At 46.7% G+C, this 18,111-nt stretch overlaps 2 protein-coding genes across 11 annotated transcripts in view; one reads left to right on the top strand and one right to left on the bottom strand.

Moving 5' to 3' along the window:
- Nucleotides 1-13,372, top strand: part of LOC307227193 (uncharacterized protein) — a 112,764-nt gene extending 99,392 nt beyond the window's left edge. For 2 of the 6 annotated variants that reach the window (XM_079996439.1, XM_079996440.1), the window contains exons 3-6: nt 5,307-5,388; nt 5,641-5,720; nt 9,681-9,807; nt 9,899-13,372. In XM_079996439.1, the coding sequence (XP_079852565.1) occupies nt 5,307-5,388; nt 5,641-5,720; nt 9,681-9,807; nt 9,899-12,030 (2,421 nt within the window). In that variant the 3' untranslated portion in view covers nt 12,031-13,372. The remainder of the gene's footprint in view (nt 1-5,306; nt 5,389-5,640; nt 5,721-9,680; nt 9,808-9,898) is intronic. The other 4 variants (XM_079996436.1, XM_079996438.1, XM_079996437.1 and 1 more) reach the window with 3 other exon arrangements.
- Nucleotides 1-18,111, bottom strand: part of LOC307199270 (uncharacterized protein) — a 178,964-nt gene that overhangs the window by 138,549 nt on the left and 22,304 nt on the right. The window lies entirely within an intron of this gene.

Here is an 18,111-nt window from a genome sequence, read left to right as displayed (position 1 = left end):
CCTCCTGGAGCCCTTCCACCACCTGTTCTTCCGATGGCAGTTCCCTGACATCCACCTCCCCTCCAGGCCCCCCTCTATCCCCTCCCGCCTCCCCTTCTACAGGCGGTGAGGCTGGAAAGCCTCGGAAGGAACTCTCCTCGTCCTCAGAGGATTCAAACACTTCTAGCCACTGCCTCCCATTTCCTTCCCCGTCTTCCTCTTCTTCGTCGGAGTATGCCGCCTCCTCACTCCCTGACTCTGGGAACCCTTCAAACACCCCTTCCTCATCAGTGGTTCCGAAGTATTCCCTCCTAAATCGCTCCACCGGCTGCGGTTTTCTTGGGAAACGCTGATGGAACGTTTCTATCAGAACCTCGTCGTGGACTTCTTCCGCCGGCACCCACGTGTTTTCTGACTCATCCTCCCCCTCCCATTCTACCAAGTATTCCATCCGATTCCCCTTCCACCTGGAATCAATGATTCCTGCCACTTCCATGTTGCGTTCTCTCTCTTCAATGACAGGTGTTTGGGTGACCCCCCTCTCACGTTCCCCCCACTCCCGTCCCTCTCGGAATGGTGACAGTAATGATCTGTGAAATACGGGGTGCAATTTCATGTGACTGGGCAATCTGAGTTTGAAGGCTACTGGGTTCACCTGTTGTATGACCTCAAAGGGTCCCAACCGTTTGGGTCTCAATTTCTTACACCCTCCCTTAAACGGCAGTCCTTGGGTGGATAGCCACACCCGGTTTCCCACCCTTATGGTTTCACCTTCCCTCCTATTTCTGTCTGCTTGTTTCTTATATGCTTCTTTGGCTTTCTCCAAGTTGAGTTGGAGCTGCCGGTGGATTGCTTCCATTTCTTCCACAAAGTGTTCCGCCGCTCATACACTCCAGTGCTCCCCTCCTTCTCCTGGGAATGCTCGAGGGTGACACCCATAATTGGCCGGAAAGGGACTCATCCCTGTGGACACGTTTTCCGCGTTGTTGTAGGCAAATTCTGCCAGAGGTAACTTATCTACCCAATCAGTTTCTCTGTCTTTTACATAACATCTCAGATATTGTTGCAAAACCCCGTTTGCCCTTTCTGCTTGCCCATTTGTTTCTGGGTGCCTGGCGGTGGAAAAACTTACCTCCACATGCAACAAGCTCATTAGTTTCCTACAGAACCTGGAAGTAAATTGTTTCCCTCTGTCGCTCAAAACCCTCAAGGGGGCGCCATGCAACCTGAAAATATGCTTTACAAACAACCTTGCGGTTTCTTCCGCTGTGACTGCATGTGAACAAGCTATAAAATGGCACATCTTAGTTAGTAGATCTACTACCACCATGACCGCGGTTTTCCCTTTGGATTTCGGTAGATCGGTCATAAAATCTATGGATACCATCTCCCATGGCCTTTCTGGGGTGGGTAAGGGTTCTAATAACCCTGCTGGCGCCAACCTCTCTCCCTTTGCTCTTTGGCACCTGTCGCATCCCCTGACATACTCCCGCACGTCTTCCCTCACCTTGGGCCACCAAAACTCCCTGGTAACCAACCACATGGTCTTGTGCTGTCCGAAGTGCCCCGCCGTGGGGCTGTCATGCAACTGTTTGAGCACCCGCCCTCTTAGTTCCCCATCTGGTATGTAGAGTGCCCCTTTGTAATATAGTTTTCCGTTCTTTTCCTCAAAACCCCCTGTGTTCTCACCTGTCTCCCTGAGTTCCCTAAGCTTTTCTTGGGCATATTCATCGTTCTCAATACCCTCTACCAGTTCTCTTTGCCCCACCAATGCCGCCCCACAAACCCAGTGGTCCTCTGAGATGATATGTCTTTCTTCCGCCGCTCCTTCCCCCTCTAAGTACTCAGGTTTTCTGGAGAGAGCGTCCGCTCTGACATTCTCTGCCCCTGGCACGTAGCGAATTTCAAAATTGAACTTGGAGAACTCTTGCGCCCATCTTACTTGTCTCTGGTTCAATACTCGGGCTGTCCTCCAGTATTCTAGATTTTTGTGGTCTGTCCGCACTTGAACCTTGTGTTGCGCCCCAATCAACAGGTGTCGCCATCTCTTGAACGCTTCATGGATGGCGAGTAATTCCCTGTCGTACACGGTATAGTTCCTCTCGGATTTGTTCAATTTCCTCGAGAAGAAGGCACACGGTCTCCATTCTGACGTATCCTGTCCCGGCTGTAGGAGTACGGCGCCCACCGCTCTGTCAGATGCGTCGGTTTCCACTCTCATCGGCTGCTGCAGATCCACGTGTAAGAGTTGTTCTTCCGAAGCAAACGCCCTCTTTAAACTTTCGAATGCTCGCTGCGCTTTTTCCGTCCAGACAAATTTCTTCTTACTGCTGAGACAATCCGTGATGGGGGCTGTTAAGTGGGCAAAGTTCTTGATGAACTTCCGATAGAAGTTTCCGAACCCCAAAAACCTTTGCACATCTTTCTTAGTTTTCGGTGGCCTCCATTCCAGTACCGCTTGCACCTTGCTAGGATCCATGGCCAGCCCCTTGTCTGACAACCGGTACCCTAGGAATTCCACCTCTCTGGTGTGAAACTGACACTTCTCCAGTTTCACCCACAGCTGGTTTTCTTGCAGTTTGCTCAGTACCTCTCGTACATCTCGCACATGCTGCTCTTCATCCTCTGAGTACACCAGTACATCATCTAAGAACGCAGCGCAGTTCTTGTAAAGCAATGGTCCTAGGACGTGATTCATGAATGATTGAAAAACTGCCGACCCCCCCTGGAGGCCGAAAGGCATAACGCAGTACTCAAAGGCCCCCAAGGGGGTGAACATAGTGGTTTTCCACTCATCTCCCTTTCTCATACGTATCAGGTTATACGCCCCCCTCAGGTCCAGCTTGGTAAAAATTTTCCCTTTTCTCACCCGGGTCAGAATGTCATCAATTCTGGGCATAGGGAAAGTCACGGGTTCGGACACTGCGTTTAGGGCCCGGAAGTCCACAACCAATCTTGGTTTATCTGAATTTTTTTTGTCCACAAAGAACACTGGGCTACCCCCCACCGCTCGTGACTCTCTGATGAACCCACGCTTGAGGTTTTTGTCAATAAACTCCCTTAACTCCTGCATCTCCCTGTCTGACATTGCATACACCTTGCCCACTGGCAATTGTGCTCCTGGGAGTAAGTTGATTTGGCAGTCAAAGGGTCTGTGCGGGGGTAGTTTATTTGCTTCCCTTTCGCTGAAGACGTTGGCAAAATCTGCATATTGTCGTGGTACCCTACCTTGATCCGTTGCTTCTATCTTTGCTAACGTGGCCTGGGTACCTACTTGGCCCCCCTTTTCCGTGCAGTGTCCCATACAATGTGCTGACCCAAAGGAAACCACTCTCTGATGCCATCCCACAAGCGGATCATGCAGCGCTAGCCAGCTCATCCCCAAAATGATGGGCGCTCCTCCCAAAGTGGCTATATTAAACGCTATCAGTTCCGTGTGTCTTGCCACCCTCATTGTCATGGGGACAGTCTGCTGGTTAACTTCTCCTCCCAACAGCGCCCTCCCATCAATAGTGGTCACCTGCAGGGGATTTTTTAAAGGGATGGTTTGTATCTGGTGTGCGGCTGCAAACTCCTTACTCATAAAGTTGCAGGAGCTGCAACTAATAGCGCCTTAACTTTTAGAGGGTGTCCGTTTGCCAGCTCTAACAACACCTCTATTACTAGCGCTGGTCTTGGCGGTTCCGGCGTGGGCACATTCACTGATCCTTGGCCTGGCTGCTGTGCCCTGATGGTTCCAGCCAGGCGTTGGCTTTTACTGACTCCTTAGCTCCCTCCGCCTCCTCCCCAACAGCTCCCGCCATTCCTTGCCATTCCTTTCTTTGCGGACAAACCCTGGCAAAGTGACCTGGCTGTTGGCAGAGAAAACATTTCTTGGCGCCTTTCCCCTCCTTCTTCCGCCCTTCGCTGGGGTTTGAAACTGCGCGCGCGCTGTTCCGATTTCCATCGGCTCTGCTGGCTGGGAAGGCTGCTCTGGAATCTCTGGAATGCGGAAATCCCTCCAACGCTCCTCTTTCCCTTCCCACTTCTCCAGGGCTCTGGCCTCCTGGCGTGCTCCTATGGCCAGCGCGGATTTAGTCAAATGGTCCATAGACTCTGCCCTGGGCGCCCGGGAAAGTTCATCTTTTACTGCCGAAGATAATCCTTCTTCGAACAGCATTTGTATCGGTTCCGCAGACAAATCCCAATTTAATTTATGGATCAACATGGTGAACTCAGTCCAGTACTCACGGACAGATCGGTTCCCTTGCTTACACGCCATTAACTGTCTGCGCGCCACTCCCTGCTCAATCTCACTGGAGAACATCAGATCCATGGCGCGAAAAAACTTCCTTGTGTCCTTTAGGACCTCGTTATTGGCTGCCATCAGGGGCCTCACCCAGTCTCTCGCCCCTTTTTCTAGATGGCCAATCACATACCCCACCCTCGATTCCTCATCAGGAAAATCATCAAACTGCAGATTAAGGGCATATTGCATTTCTGTCCTAAAGGCTTGATAGTTCCTGGGATCACCCCCAAATTTCTGCACCAGTCCCGGCACCTTCCTTGAGACCTGGGTGGCTTTTCCCTTCTCTGCATCGTGAGCCCTCCTCTCCTCAAGCCTAGCCGTTTGCAGGGCTAACTGCATCTTCAACATCCTGTACCTTTCTTCCAGGTTTGGAACGGCTGCAGCTGCTTCCCCTTCTCCGGCTCCGGTTGGGTTGCTCATGATGCCTCTCCTTGCACAAGCGCTTTCAGAGACTGTCGGATTGCTGTGATGGGACAATGAGCTACTTGTGCGTAAAAGGGTTAGTCCCTTGGAGTTTGCTTAACGTAGCAAAGCTCTGCCTTGAACGGAGCCCTTGGGCATGGCTCCGTCAGTCACTGGTAGAATCTGACAGTGGGCGCTTGCGGAAACGTTTCCAGCATAAAAGCTGCTTGACGGAAACGCGTCTCCTAGATTCCCTGCGTGACAGCTTCCGGCGAGGGGTGGGGGTCGCTAAAGGGGGCCTTGATACCTCCTCACTGTTCTCACTGGAAGTGTCCCAGAGCCTCCCCTCTGACTTCCTGTCCCTGGAAGCTCCTGCTCCCCCCCTACTGGTTCCCTCTTCTGCTGCTGAATCTCTTCTATCCTCCTGGAGCCCTTCCACCACCTGTTCTTCCGATGGCAGTTCCCTGACAGGCTCTGAACATGAGAGAGAGTATCCCAAAATTCTCTCTTAATCCCCCAATCTTTTTTGGAAAGCCTCCAAGGAATGAGATCGGATACCCCTAAAGCTTTTGCCTCTCCCAATCCTTTTCTAATGTTTCTCTCCATTCTCTGCTTCCAATCCCTTTTGCCCTTTCAGGGAAAGATTATCTTTGCAGAAACGGGCCTGGATTCCTCTGAGGCAGAGAAGACTCCATTGGACACCAAAGAGAGACCACTGGGTAAGGAGGAAGGAGGGTTTTTTCCCATTTGGTCACACATTCTGTAGATTTTGCCACTAATCTGTGGGGAGGACACTAGGGGCCAAGAGCCCAAAGTGGGGACATGTATTTTTACCTAGCTAAGATACAAATGTCAAAATGCACTCAGTAGGTGAGACTTTTTTACAGGCCCCCCTGTAGTTAGAGATGCACTGCTTCACCTCTAAGAGAAGCATGTGATAATGGCCTGGCACTTACCTTTGTCTCTCACAGGTGACAGAATGATGCTGGCAAGAGATGCTTATCCATCTTTGCATGAAGGCAGAGATGCAGCAGCCATGGAACCAGATCAGGTAGGGAGAATGAAGGATTGTGGGGCAAAGAGTCCCTAATGAATCTCTCTCCTCCTTCTCTTGGCTGTAAAGGCCATTGCAGGAGCCGTATGTTCTGAGAATGGTGAACAATCACCTCATGTTGACTAGCCTCCTGAATGTTGCTAATGCAGTGGTACCTCTGGTTACGTACTTAATTCGTTCTGGAGGTCCGTTCTTAACCTGAAACTGTTCTTAACCTGAAGCACCACTTTAGCTAATGGGGCCTCCTGCTGCCACCGCGCCGCCGGAGCACGATTTCTGTTCTTATCCTGAAGCACTATTTCTGGGTTAGCGGAGTCTTTAACCTGAAGTGTATGTAATACGAGGTACCACTGTATTATTTATCAGTAGTTGCAGTTTTATTTACAGATTTAACATTTAATGCTAAAATAGGCTTCTAAATAGTTGAGAAATCATAAAAACAGTGGCCAGAATTCACCTTTCCCCTCATTCCCCTCCCCGTGACCCGCAGTACCCCCTGAAGTTGACTTTAATGCATTGTGAAGGTTCCTCCCACCTCCAGAACAGTAGATGGGGAGAACAAAGAGAGGATCCTTCCACCTGGGAAACTGGAATCGATGAGCAGAGAGAATTACCGTATTTTTCGCTCTATAACACACACACCTGACCATAACACGCACATAATTTTTTTTTAAATGATATTTATTCAAAATTTCAAAAAATACAAGAAAATACAAAAATACAACAACAAAACAAAAAAAACAGAAAAAAGAATAAAAAACATAGATAACAAAGAAAAATACAAAGCCAAATTACATCCTTTCATTTACTTATTTCTTGGACCTCCTCACACCTCCCTTTTTGTATTCTATCTTAATTCATTATTTCAGCAAATTCTTCCCATACTTCACAATTTTTATTTAGATAATTTGTCTTGACAATCTGTCTCTTTTTTTTGTTTTGTTAACTCAACATATCCTTTCCAACTTTTACTATATTCTGTTATTCAATTTACCGTTGATTTCTTTAACCTTATCTTACCTTAAAAACCATAAAATTTCAAAATTTAAACCATATTTATGCATAACTCCTTCAAACCTTTCTACTAAAGCCAATTAATTCCTTTCCAATATATTCTGATATTTCATTAGTATCACACTAATTCAAAAAATAAAATAAAGAAAATATATAAAAAGAAATTCTCTTCTAATTTAATCCAACGTCCCTTCTTCCTGGTTTCAGGTTATGTCAGTCCTTTCTAACCCGTACATCCTGTCCATCAATCTGGTGTTCTAATGTCCGAGGCTCTCAGGTCTCTTCTATACCCCCTCTGCAGGTTTTCTTGTTCCTGTTTATACTTGCACCCTTCCCTGTCCCTTGTTGGTTTCTTTCGTAGTTTCTTCCCTTTCTCCTTGAGGAGAGGGTCTCCGGGGAATTCCAAGCGGTAATAGTCTTTATTTTCTTTCATCAAGTTAGCCCATTCCCCACAATCTCCCTCCCCTATTTTAATTTTGTAATCCAAAAAATAGTTATTCCAGAAATAGTTGTCAACTTGTTTCACAGTCCCACCAGAGCTAAGAGCTTCCTTAACTCCAGACACTTCCAGACACACTCCAAATTCAGTCTTCCAGTGTTGCGGCTTTTGGTCATGCAGGACTTTGGATCTCTCCCTCTGTATCTTTTGAGGTGCAATCGCAACCTCTTCCATCTTCATCTGCCCTTGGACTTGCCTTATCGAGCCAGTTTCCTGAGTTGGTTGTTGTAAAATTTATTTGTCTTTGTTTCCTGTTAGTTCATATTTACTGGCTACAGCAGTCATGAAGTCCAACTTTTCATTCATCAAGTTCATTTTCTCATGCAACTGCTGCAGCATAGCAATTGTTTTGCCAAGGGCAGACGTTAGAACTTCCTCCCTGCACATTTCTGTTCAAGGTCAAATAGCTGGTCATACGGTCTAATTCTCACAGCTGTAAAGTTTCCCTGTAAACTGCAGCAACAAACTGACAAGCTCCCTCTAGGGGACACAGTTTCTATTAACGTCCATCTTTAAAAAGTACCAAACAAAGGGAAATTTACTTTCGATTTTCAAATACTTTGTTTCCTTAAAATGCAAAAATGCAGAAAGCAGCGTTGAAGTTAATTTGTGTCTCTTTTTTTAACTATCTGTCAGAAGTGTTCCGTTTTCAATCAATGGACATCTCCAACAATTTCTGTCCTGACGCCCCATGCCCAGGTTTGGGACGATAGAAACTTATATTCCTTTACTCTCTCTCTGCAGGATTAGACAGTCAAAGTTTTTTCCCCCCTTTTCTCCTGCTGTCAAGGGGGTTTTGTTGGTTATAAATGCAGGAAATTTCAATCTTTGGATCAATTTTCCAGGCTATTTAGCTTGCAAAATCTTTATTTCAGTCTATTTACAAAAAGCGGAAGGCGGACTTCCTGTTTAGACCTTCCCGCTTCGTTGCCTAATTCATAAATTTCTTAAGTTTCTTAATCAAATCTTCCGTTTTTACTCACGGGTACTTGTTTTAGAGTCCAATTGTCATCAGGAAAAAGTCAGCGCTCTCCAGCGATGGCTGTGCGGCTGCCCTCCGTGAAAGTAGCAATCGGTTTGCAGCACCGCACTGCTCACCCCACTCCGCTCCGGAGCCCCAAAGAGGGGTTTCCCCATGAGTGGGGGAGGCGCTCTTGGTGCTCTGCCGAACCCCACGTTCCCAGGCTTCTCCGCCTGGGATTTCTAGCGGGTCCCAACCTTCGCCGTGGTGGGAAGACCCAGTTTCCATGGAGCCCATTCCTCCAATCGGAGGAACTCCGCCATTCGCCAATGGTGCTAACCCGGAAGTCTCATAACACGCACATAGTTTTTAGAGGAGGAAAACAAGAAAAAAATTTCTGAAAGAAATAGTGGATGTATCATTTTTGTGCTTCATGCTGTGGCCACAGACATGTGATTCGATGGTGATTTTGGGGCACCCCAATGCAATAATCCTGAGAATCCATGTGGATCCATGCTTTGTAACCACGTTTTTGCACCATTGCAGCCCCAGGCAACAGTGGGTGCGTGGGTTTTTTTGGTGCAGGCTGTAGCCATGGACATGCTATGTGATCTGATGGTGAATTTGGGGTGACCCAGTGCAAAGATCCTGAGAATCCATGTGGATCTGTGCATTGTAACCACGTTTTAAGTGGGGAGGGAATGAAAAACAGAAGGGACAAGGAGCACGAGAGGGGTGTGCGGAGAAGCAGCTGGCTAACAATGCAGGAGAGGGGTTTAACGGGAGGGAGGAAAGGAAGGCAAAAGTTCCCCCCTCCCAAGCCAGGTTCCCCCCCTCCAACCTGCATGTTTTCCGGCTGCCTGCGAGTCCCTAGAATGCTGGACGCAGCAGCACGGAGAGGAGGAGGTGGTGGCTGTCGGCTGCGCTCCTAGCCGACGGAACCTGAGCCAGGTGGGCTGGAGCCTGCGCGCAGTGTGACTAGGAAGGAATTAGAAGGAAGGACGCGATCCTATCCTTTCCCCTCTGCTTGCCAGGAGGGCAGGGGATTTCCCTGCTCTTTGTTGCGTTTGAGCAAACACAGCAACCGAAAACAGAAGCGGGTGGGCAGTAAGACCCTGAGGCAGAATGCAGGAAAGCAGCAGCCTCGCTTCTGCAGCCTTCCCTCCTCCGCGCGATCTGATTTTTGCCTCTGCACTCAGGTCAGTCGGCTCCAGGGACCACACATTCGCTCAATAACACGCACAGACATTTCCCCTTACTTTGTAGGAGAAAAAATCACCATGTGGCATTCCATCCATTCCCCCAAAAGGTTAATACCAGTCATTAAAATACACACAAAAAAACATGCATCCATAATAAAAATGTGCAGCAAAACAATTACATTAAAACAAAACAGCAATGAACAGGCAGAAAACAACAGAGCAATGTGTAGTAGATAATCTGTATGTTGTCTAAGAAGGGGACCTTTCCCTTTTTATTTTAGGGTCTGGTGTGCTTTGAAGATGTAGCTGTTCATTTCACAGATGAGGAATGGGAGTTGCTGGATCCTGACCAAAGAGCTCTGTATAAGGAAGTAATGGAGGAGAATCGTGGGATCATGGAGTCTCTTGGTAAATCTGCCTTTTGGATTACAATATCTCTTTTGGAATTCTTTTTGAAATTCAGTCCCTGAGGCTGTGATCCGTTTCTTTTTTGTTGCAGATGGTGATGAATCAGAAAGGAAGAATGAGGGAGACCAAATCTACACAATGGAGAAGCGGTATCAATATTTGGAGCGTATAGAAAGCTTCAGAAGAATTCATACAGGGGAGAAACCCTATCAGTGCTTGGAATGTGGAAAGAGCTTCAGTCGGAAGGATCATCTCACTCTTCATCAAAGAATTCATACAGGGGAGAAACCATATCAGTGCTTGGAATGTGGAAAGAGCTTCATCCGGAAGATATGTCTCACAGGCCATCAAAGAACTCACAGCAAGGAGAATCCCTATAAGTGCATGAAATGTGGAAAGAGCTTCAGTCAGAAGCATCATTTCACTCTTCATCAAAGAATTCATACTGGAGAGAAACCATATCAGTGTTTGGAATGTGGAAGGAGCTTCACCCGGGAGGACAGTCTGACTTCCCATCAAAGAATTCATACAGGGGAGAAATTATATCAGTGCTTGGAATGTGGAAAGAGGTTCAGTCAGAGTGCCCATCTCACAACCCATCAAAGAATTCATACAGGGGAGAAACCATATCAGTGTTTGGAATGTGGAAAGAGCTTCATCCAGAAAAGAAGTCTCACAGGCCATAAAACAATTCATACAGGGGAGAAACCATATCAGTGTTTGGAATGTGGAAAGAGCTTCATCCAGAAAAGAAGTCTCACATCCCATCAAACAACTCATACAGAGGAAAAGGCATTTCAGTGCTTGGAATGTGGAAAGAGCTTCATTCGGAAGGAAAGTCTGACTTCCCATCAAAGAATTCATACAGGGGAAAAACCGTATAAGTGCTTGCAATGTGAAAAAAGCTTCAGTCAGAAGAGCAGTCTCACTTCCCATGAAAGAAGTCACAGCGAGAAGAAAGCATATCAGTGCATGGAATGTGGGAAGAGCTTTAGCCGGAAGGATTCTCTGGTTTCACATCAAAGAACTCATACAGGGGAGAAGCCCTTTGAGTGCTTGGAATGTGGTAAGAGCTTCATTCAAAGAGCAGGTCTCATGTACCATCAAAGAATCCATACAGGGGAGAAGCTGTTTGAGTGCTTGGAATGTGGGAAGAGATTCAGTCAGAGAATTGGTCTCATGCGGCATCAAAAAATTCATACAGGGGAAAAGCCCTTTGAGTGCTTGGAATGTGGGAAGAGCTTCACTCATAAAGCAGATCTCATGCGGCATCAAAGAATCCATACAGGGGAGAAGCCCTTTGAGTGCTTGGAATGTGGGAAGAGATTCAGTCAGAGAATTGGTCTCATGCAGCATCAAAAAATTCATACAGGGGAAAAGCCCTTTGAGTGCTTGGAATGTGGGAAGAGATTCAGTCAGAGAATTGGTCTCGTGTCCCATCAAAGAATCCATACAGGGGAGAAGCCCTTTGAGTGCTTGGAATGTGGGAAGAGATTCAGTCAGAGAATTGGTCTCATGCGACATCAAAAAATCCATACAGGGGAGAAGCCCTTTGAGTGCTTGGAATGTGGAAAGAGATTCAGTCAGAGAAGAGATCTCGTGTCACATCAAAGAATCCATACAGGGGAGAAGCCCTTTGAGTGCTTGGAATGTGGGAAGAGCTTCACTCATAAAGCATCTCTCATGCAGCATCAAAGAATCCATACAGGGGAGAAGCCCTTTGAGTGCTTGGAATGTGGGAAGAGATTCAGTCAGAGAATTGGTCTCATGCGGCATCAAAAAATCCATACAGGGGAGAAGCCCTTTGAGTGCTTGGAATGTGGGAAGAGATTCAGTCAGAGAAGAGATCTCGTGTCACATCAAAGAATCCATACAGGGGAGAAGCCCTTTGAGTGCTTGGAATGTGGGAAGAGCTTCACTCATAAAGCATCTCTCATGCAGCATCAAAGAATCCATACAGGGGAGAAGCCATTTCAGTGTTTGGAATGTGGAAAGAGCTTCACCCAGAAGTTAAATCTAAGTTTCCATCAAAGAATTCATACAGGTGAGAAGCCATTTCAGTGCTTGGAATGTGGAAAGAGCTTCGCTTGGAAGGTCAATCTAACAGCCCATGAAAGACTTCATACAGGGGATAAACCGTATCAGTGCTTGGAATGTAAAAAAAGGTTCAGTCAGAGTGCCCAGCTCTCCGTCCATCGAAGAATTCACACAGGGGAGAAATGATACCAGTGCTCAGAATGTGGAAAGAGCATCATTCGAAGCGCAATATTTTTACCCACCCGAGGGCAAAGCCTCGTAAGGCTACAGAACAATGGCAAGAGAAGCTGATGAACTATGCAGAGTTGTCAAAGCTAACAGATAAACTGTCAGGGAAAAGACAATAGTGACTTTGAAAAAGAATGGGAACCTTTTACGTCATATCTGCAGAAACAACAACAAAAAGAGTCATTGGCAGGATTTAAATAAACATTTGCAATTTTATTTACAAAAATAGGAAACTTAATATGAGAATATAGAAGTAAATATAAACAGCAGAATGTAATATAAGATGTAATAAACTAGTGATGGAAGTTGGGGGAAGTCCGCAGGGAAGGGGGAAATTGAAATCTGAATGTAATGTAATGATTATAGACATTGTTGAAAAATAAAAATCTAAAAAAAATGATTAAAAAAAAAGAATTCATACAGCGGAGAAGCCATATAAGAGCTTCAGTTGGAAGAGAAGTCTCACTTCACATGAAAGAACTCACAGGGAGGAGACACCATATAAGTGCTTGGAATGTGGGAAGAGCTTTGCCTGGAAGACAAGTCTCACAGCCCATGGAAGAATTCCCACAGGGGACAAAGCATAACGGTGCTCAGAATGTGGACGGAGCTTCGGTCAGAGAGCCCAACTCACTTCCCATCAAAGGATGCCTATCAGGAGAGGCATAGAAACAGAGAATTGTAGAGTTGGAAGGGACTACCAGGGCCAGGGCAGTGCTGGAGTGTCTGCTGAAGCATGCCTGACAGTCGTTCAACCTCTGGTGATGAACCTGCAAGGAAGGAGAGGTCACCATCAGAATTTTCTTCCTGATGTGTAGCCATTTGGATCCTACCCTCTGGAGCAGCAGAAAACAAGCTTGCTCCATCTTCCATGTGACCCTTGATCATCTTGGTCACCCTCCTCTGCGCATGTTCTAGCTTGTCAATATCCTTCTTAAATTGTGGTGCCCAAAACTGGACACAGAACTCTGATAGAGTCTAACCAACTTGGGATACAGCATGACTATTTCTTCCCTCAATCCAGACACTACACTTTGGTTGTTGCAGCCTAGAATAGGATCAGCTTTGTCTGCTGCTGCACTGCACTGCTGAAGAGGAGAAGGGAGAGTGGAAGAATGAAAAGCCTTTGAGTGGTACATGGGTGTTCTATCCAAGGGAAACTGACCACCGCACCAGCCGGAGAACTTCCTTAGTGCTCAGGTCCCCAGCTGTCAGGAAGGGAAGGCAGGATCAGCACCAGGGAGAGGATCGGAGGAGTGTGCTTCAAGGCCACAGCTAGAAAGCCAGCAGCAGAGGGAGAACATACTGTTAGAATTCAGGCTCGGTCAGAGGTATGTGCCTATCTGTCGAGGCACCGGCACCTCCCTCCGGCGACTCCCGGCAGGAAAAACACACGAGGTCCGTTCCGGCGATTTTCCTCAGGCTGTGAGAAAAACACACCACTGCATCTCCTCCCTGCTCCCTGCATATCCCCAGGGAGGGGAAACAGACTCAGACAGAAATGTATCTACATGCCTTTATTCCTGTCTTTAGCAGTCATACAGTAAAAGATGTCTGCTCTCTTCAATAAACAGAGAGAAACTCCAAACTCCACCCATGTACATCCTGTACAGGTCATATAACACACACTGAGCTCACATCCTGTGCTCAATAAGGAGAATGGACTGCCCCTTTGTTTCCATGGCAACAGTCACAAACATCCTGTCTGGCTTTGCAGCCACAAGCAGCTGACTGAGCTGCTGGAGCCTTTGCTTGCTGCAGCATTGCTGCTTTATGGTAACACATACATGTTGTCGTGTGAAAACAACTCAAGTAAGAGCCTCACTATTTTGGAATCTCAACTCTCATGGATAGTAATGGGGTTACCAATTCTCCTACTCGGGCTCAAGCAACTAAGTTTATGGAGGATTTTTTCCAAGAGCTTTGGACACTTTGGGAAGGACTCTAGCAAATGCCTTTATACTTATCTACTGTCATGTATTTTGACCAAACTGCGGGAGGCAGTGGAAGACAGAAGTGCCTGGCGTGCTCTGGTCCATGGGGTGACGAAGAGTCAGACACGACTAAACAACTAAACAACAACCACAACACTGTCATGTATTAAATACTGGAAACTCATTGTTGGTCTTAATTTTCCGACGTGGGTGACCTTAGAATATGCACATACAGCCCCTTGGGTGGGCTGGAGAATACTAGGATCAAAACATTTGAAATCCCAGGTGACTCTAGAAACAACAAAGTCATTTAGAAAGATATGGAACATATTGCCCAATAAAAATAAAGTTGATCTATACTCGCATGCCAAACTCGCCCTGTGGGGAAACCCCATAGTAAAAATTGCTAAAAAGATGGTACTATGGAAAAATTGAGTGGAAACAGGTGTATTGACTCTGGAGCAAGTGATAGATGAGGAATGTTATAGTTATGCTTCTCAAAGACAAAAATATCATCTACCAGTTGGGGCCCGGAGGCAATATCTTCAGTTACAACATCTCCTAACTGGTCTCTTTGCTGTCTCAGTTTCTGAGACATGTGAGATACTGGAACAACTGAGCAATTCACTTGAAACTAGAAAGCCAGGAATTACTTTTTATAGGTGGAAGTTTATCTACAGAAACATTGCAAAATTAAGGAATGTTAGAAGGATGTTGGAATAAAGTTATGTGGTTCTAGCAGAAAGGATGTAAAGGATTAAGTAAAAATGGATTGTTAATTGGTGAAAGAAGAGAATGTAAAATTATAGTATGTTAAGATAAATTATTAGGATAAAAACAAAGATGGAAAGGATTTGCTGAAATATCTAATTGAACTAGAATACAAAAAAGGGAGGTGTGAGGAAGTCAAGGAAACAAGCAAATGAGCAAGTTATGGGAAGGTTTGATTTGTTTTCCCCCCCTCTTAACTGTTTATATTTTTCTGTGTGTTTTTTCCCCTTTTTGTTTGTTTGTATCTATTGTGATGTATAGTCTTGTTTTTTCTTGCTTAATTTACTGTTTTCTTTTTGTAACCTTTAAAACTGGAATAAATATTATTTTTAAAAAAGGAATTACTTTTTATACCTACCTACTAACAATAAAGGGACGCGGGTGGCGCTGTGGGTTAAACCACAGAGCCTAGGAGTTGCCGATCAGAAGGCGGTTCGAATCCCCGTGATGGGGTGAGCTCCCGTTGCTCGGTCCCTGCTCTTGCCCACCTAGCAGTTCAAAAGCACCTCAAAGTGCAAGTAGATAAATAGGTACCGCTCTGGCGGGAAGGTAAACGGCCTTTCCCTGTGCTGCTCTGGTTTGCCAGAAGCGGCTTAGTCATGCTGTCCACATGACCCGGAAGCTGTATGCTGGCTCCTTCGTCCAATAAAGTGAGATGAGCACCGCAACCCCAGAATTGGCCACGACTGGACCTAATTGTCAGGGGTCCCTTTACCTTTTACTAACAATAAATAAGTTTGATATGCAGTCCTTAAGGAATGATTGGAATAAAGAATGAGAAATGTCAATATTATCTGGACGGTGGGAACGTATTTTAGAATCTATTGGACTCCACATAGAGGTCTGTATAAAAAGGATTTGCTAAGGTTGCATTATGCTGGGGATGTGGTAAGGACAATGTCTCCCTGAAACATTGGTTTATAGTCTCTTGGGCTTGCCATTCAGAAGGCTGGTGGTTCAAATCCACTTGACAGCGGTGAACTCCTATTGCTCTGTCCCAGCTTCTGCCAACCTAGCTGTTTGAAAGCATACTGGTGCAAGCAGATAAAGAGGTACCACTGCGGCGGGAAGGTAAAGGGTGTTTCCGTGCGCTCTGGCTTCCGTCATGGTGTTCCGTTGCTCCAGAAGCGGTTCAGTCATTCTGGCCACGTGACCAGGAAAAGCTGACTGCAGACAAAAGCCAGCTCTTTGGCCTGAAGCGAGATGAGCGCCGCACCCCATAGTTGTCTTTGACTGGACCTAACTGTCCAGGGGTCCTTTACCTTTTTATATACCTAACAGTACTAGGTTTTGGGAGAAAGTGCTGGTTTGTAGAAGAAACTAAAATTTTCAGCAGAGAATATTTTTGTGAACTAGATACCTACTATATGCAAGTTAACGGGACAACGGAAATGGTAGCTAAGTGACTGATATTGATGAACTGGAAGAACAAAGACATGATCTCCTTTAAGCAGCGGATTAATAATATGATAGCACTTGCAATTTATGGACAGAGTGCTTACAGACGCAGACTCTGCTTGTAAGTATGTCAATATTTGGAACAAATTAATACAAAATGTAGTTGGCTAAAGATGTTTACATGAGTATTATGATAATAATAATATCGTATTTATGGGTTAGGATATACATATAATCCCCCCCCCTTTTTCAGAAAACAACATACAAGTTGTCTCAGGGGTGGCCTGGAATTACCAATGGATGTGGCTCACTATTCGCTAACCTTAGGCTCTGCCTCTTGAATGCTCCACCTCGACACTTAAAACCTGTGCCTCCTCTAGGACAGTCGTCCCCAAAATGGGCGCCACCCCCCTGAAGGGTTTTGTTCCTGGGGGGCACTAAGAGGCAAAGGGGTGGCAGTGTACACAACTCCCAGACTTTGAAAAGCTGATACCACTTGATCAGGTTCATTGGTTTTGTCATGAGTTAATTAAACTACGTATATTTTATTGTTTTTATCTTTCTTTGTGTGTTGTGCAAACGGCTATTCTGAATAATGCCTTTATCTGGTAGGAGGCACTGGGGTGTTGGGGGGGGCAGCGGCCCTAAAATGTTTGGGAACCGCTATCTAGGACCTGAGGGACATGGGTGGCACTGTGGGTTAAACCACAGAGCCTAGGACTTGCTGATCAGAAGATCAGTTGTTCGAATCCCCACAACGGGGTGAGCTCCTGTTGTTCAGTCCCAGCTCCTGCCAACCTAGCAGTTCGAAAGCACGTCAAAGTGCAAGTAGATAAATAGGTACCGCTCCAGCGGGAAGGTAAACGGCTTTTCCGTGCACTGCTCTGGTTCGCCGGAAGCGGCTTAGTCATGCTGGCCACATGACTTGGAAGCTGTATGCCGGCTCCCTCGGCCAATAAAGCGAGATGAGCGCCACAACCCCGTAGTCGGCCACGACTGGACCTAACGGTCAGGGGTTCCTTTACCTTTACCTAGGACTTCAGACCCTGAGGACATCTCCCCAGGGTCTCAACCCTCTGAGGTATCTGTAGACCAGTGGATTACAGTGGCAGAGGTGTCTTCCTGGGCGTCCAGGATCAGGCCCCCAGAAGACTGGAAGGAAGGGGGTGGGACAGGGACGCTGCCTTGAAGGGGTGGGAACCCCCCTACATCCACCCCCTTCAACCCCCCCATCCTTCAACTCGCCAGGCCCGCAGCCTTGCGGGGAAGGGCGATCCGTGAATGGGACTCAGCTGCACGTGGGATCTGGTTCCTTCTTGTCTGGTTCATAGCTGTCAAGTGTCCCTTATTTGAAGGCACAGTCCCTTATTCCAGTGCCATGTCCCGCTGCTGTCCCTTATTGATGGATGTCCCTTAAATGATGTCCCTTAAATTTCAAAGGAAGCAGCTCCTCTCCCTCCCTTCCTGCCGGCCAGGGAGGAGGGAGGCTCCAACTGTGTTGCTTGGCTGTGTTGCTCACCCAGTAAGAAGTCTAAGAACGACTGTGGGGTGGAGCTTGCATGCCTTGTGTGTGGCTAGTTAATGCAAGCTGAGGGGGGTTTTGAATGCTGGGCGCCATCTTGTTGCACGTGCTGCTGCAAACTTTGCAGTGCAAAGCCAGGCCGGGGAGCCATCTGAAGTTGAGGCTGCATAGGCCTTGTGGTGCCTGTGATTCAGATTCTATTCAGTTGAACCTCTGGTTGCAAAGTTGGTTGGACAGTGTTCTTGAAGCTACCAGCATGAGTTTGACCAGACTGCAGGAGGACAGGAAGACTGGAGTGCCTGGAACAGGTGAGGCTGCAGGTCCCTTATTTTCAAGGCTGCTGGTCCCTTATTTTCAAATTGTAAGTTGACAGCTATGGTCTAGTTTTCAGACCATATTTTGCGCTCTCCTCTT

This window comes from Podarcis cretensis, assembly GCF_951804945.1.
Source record: "Podarcis cretensis genome assembly, chromosome: 12".
In the NCBI taxonomy this organism is placed as follows: domain Eukaryota; kingdom Metazoa; phylum Chordata; class Lepidosauria; order Squamata; family Lacertidae; genus Podarcis; species Podarcis cretensis.
Note: the sequence above shows the minus strand (reverse complement) of the source record. Positions and strands in the feature narration are given on the sequence as shown.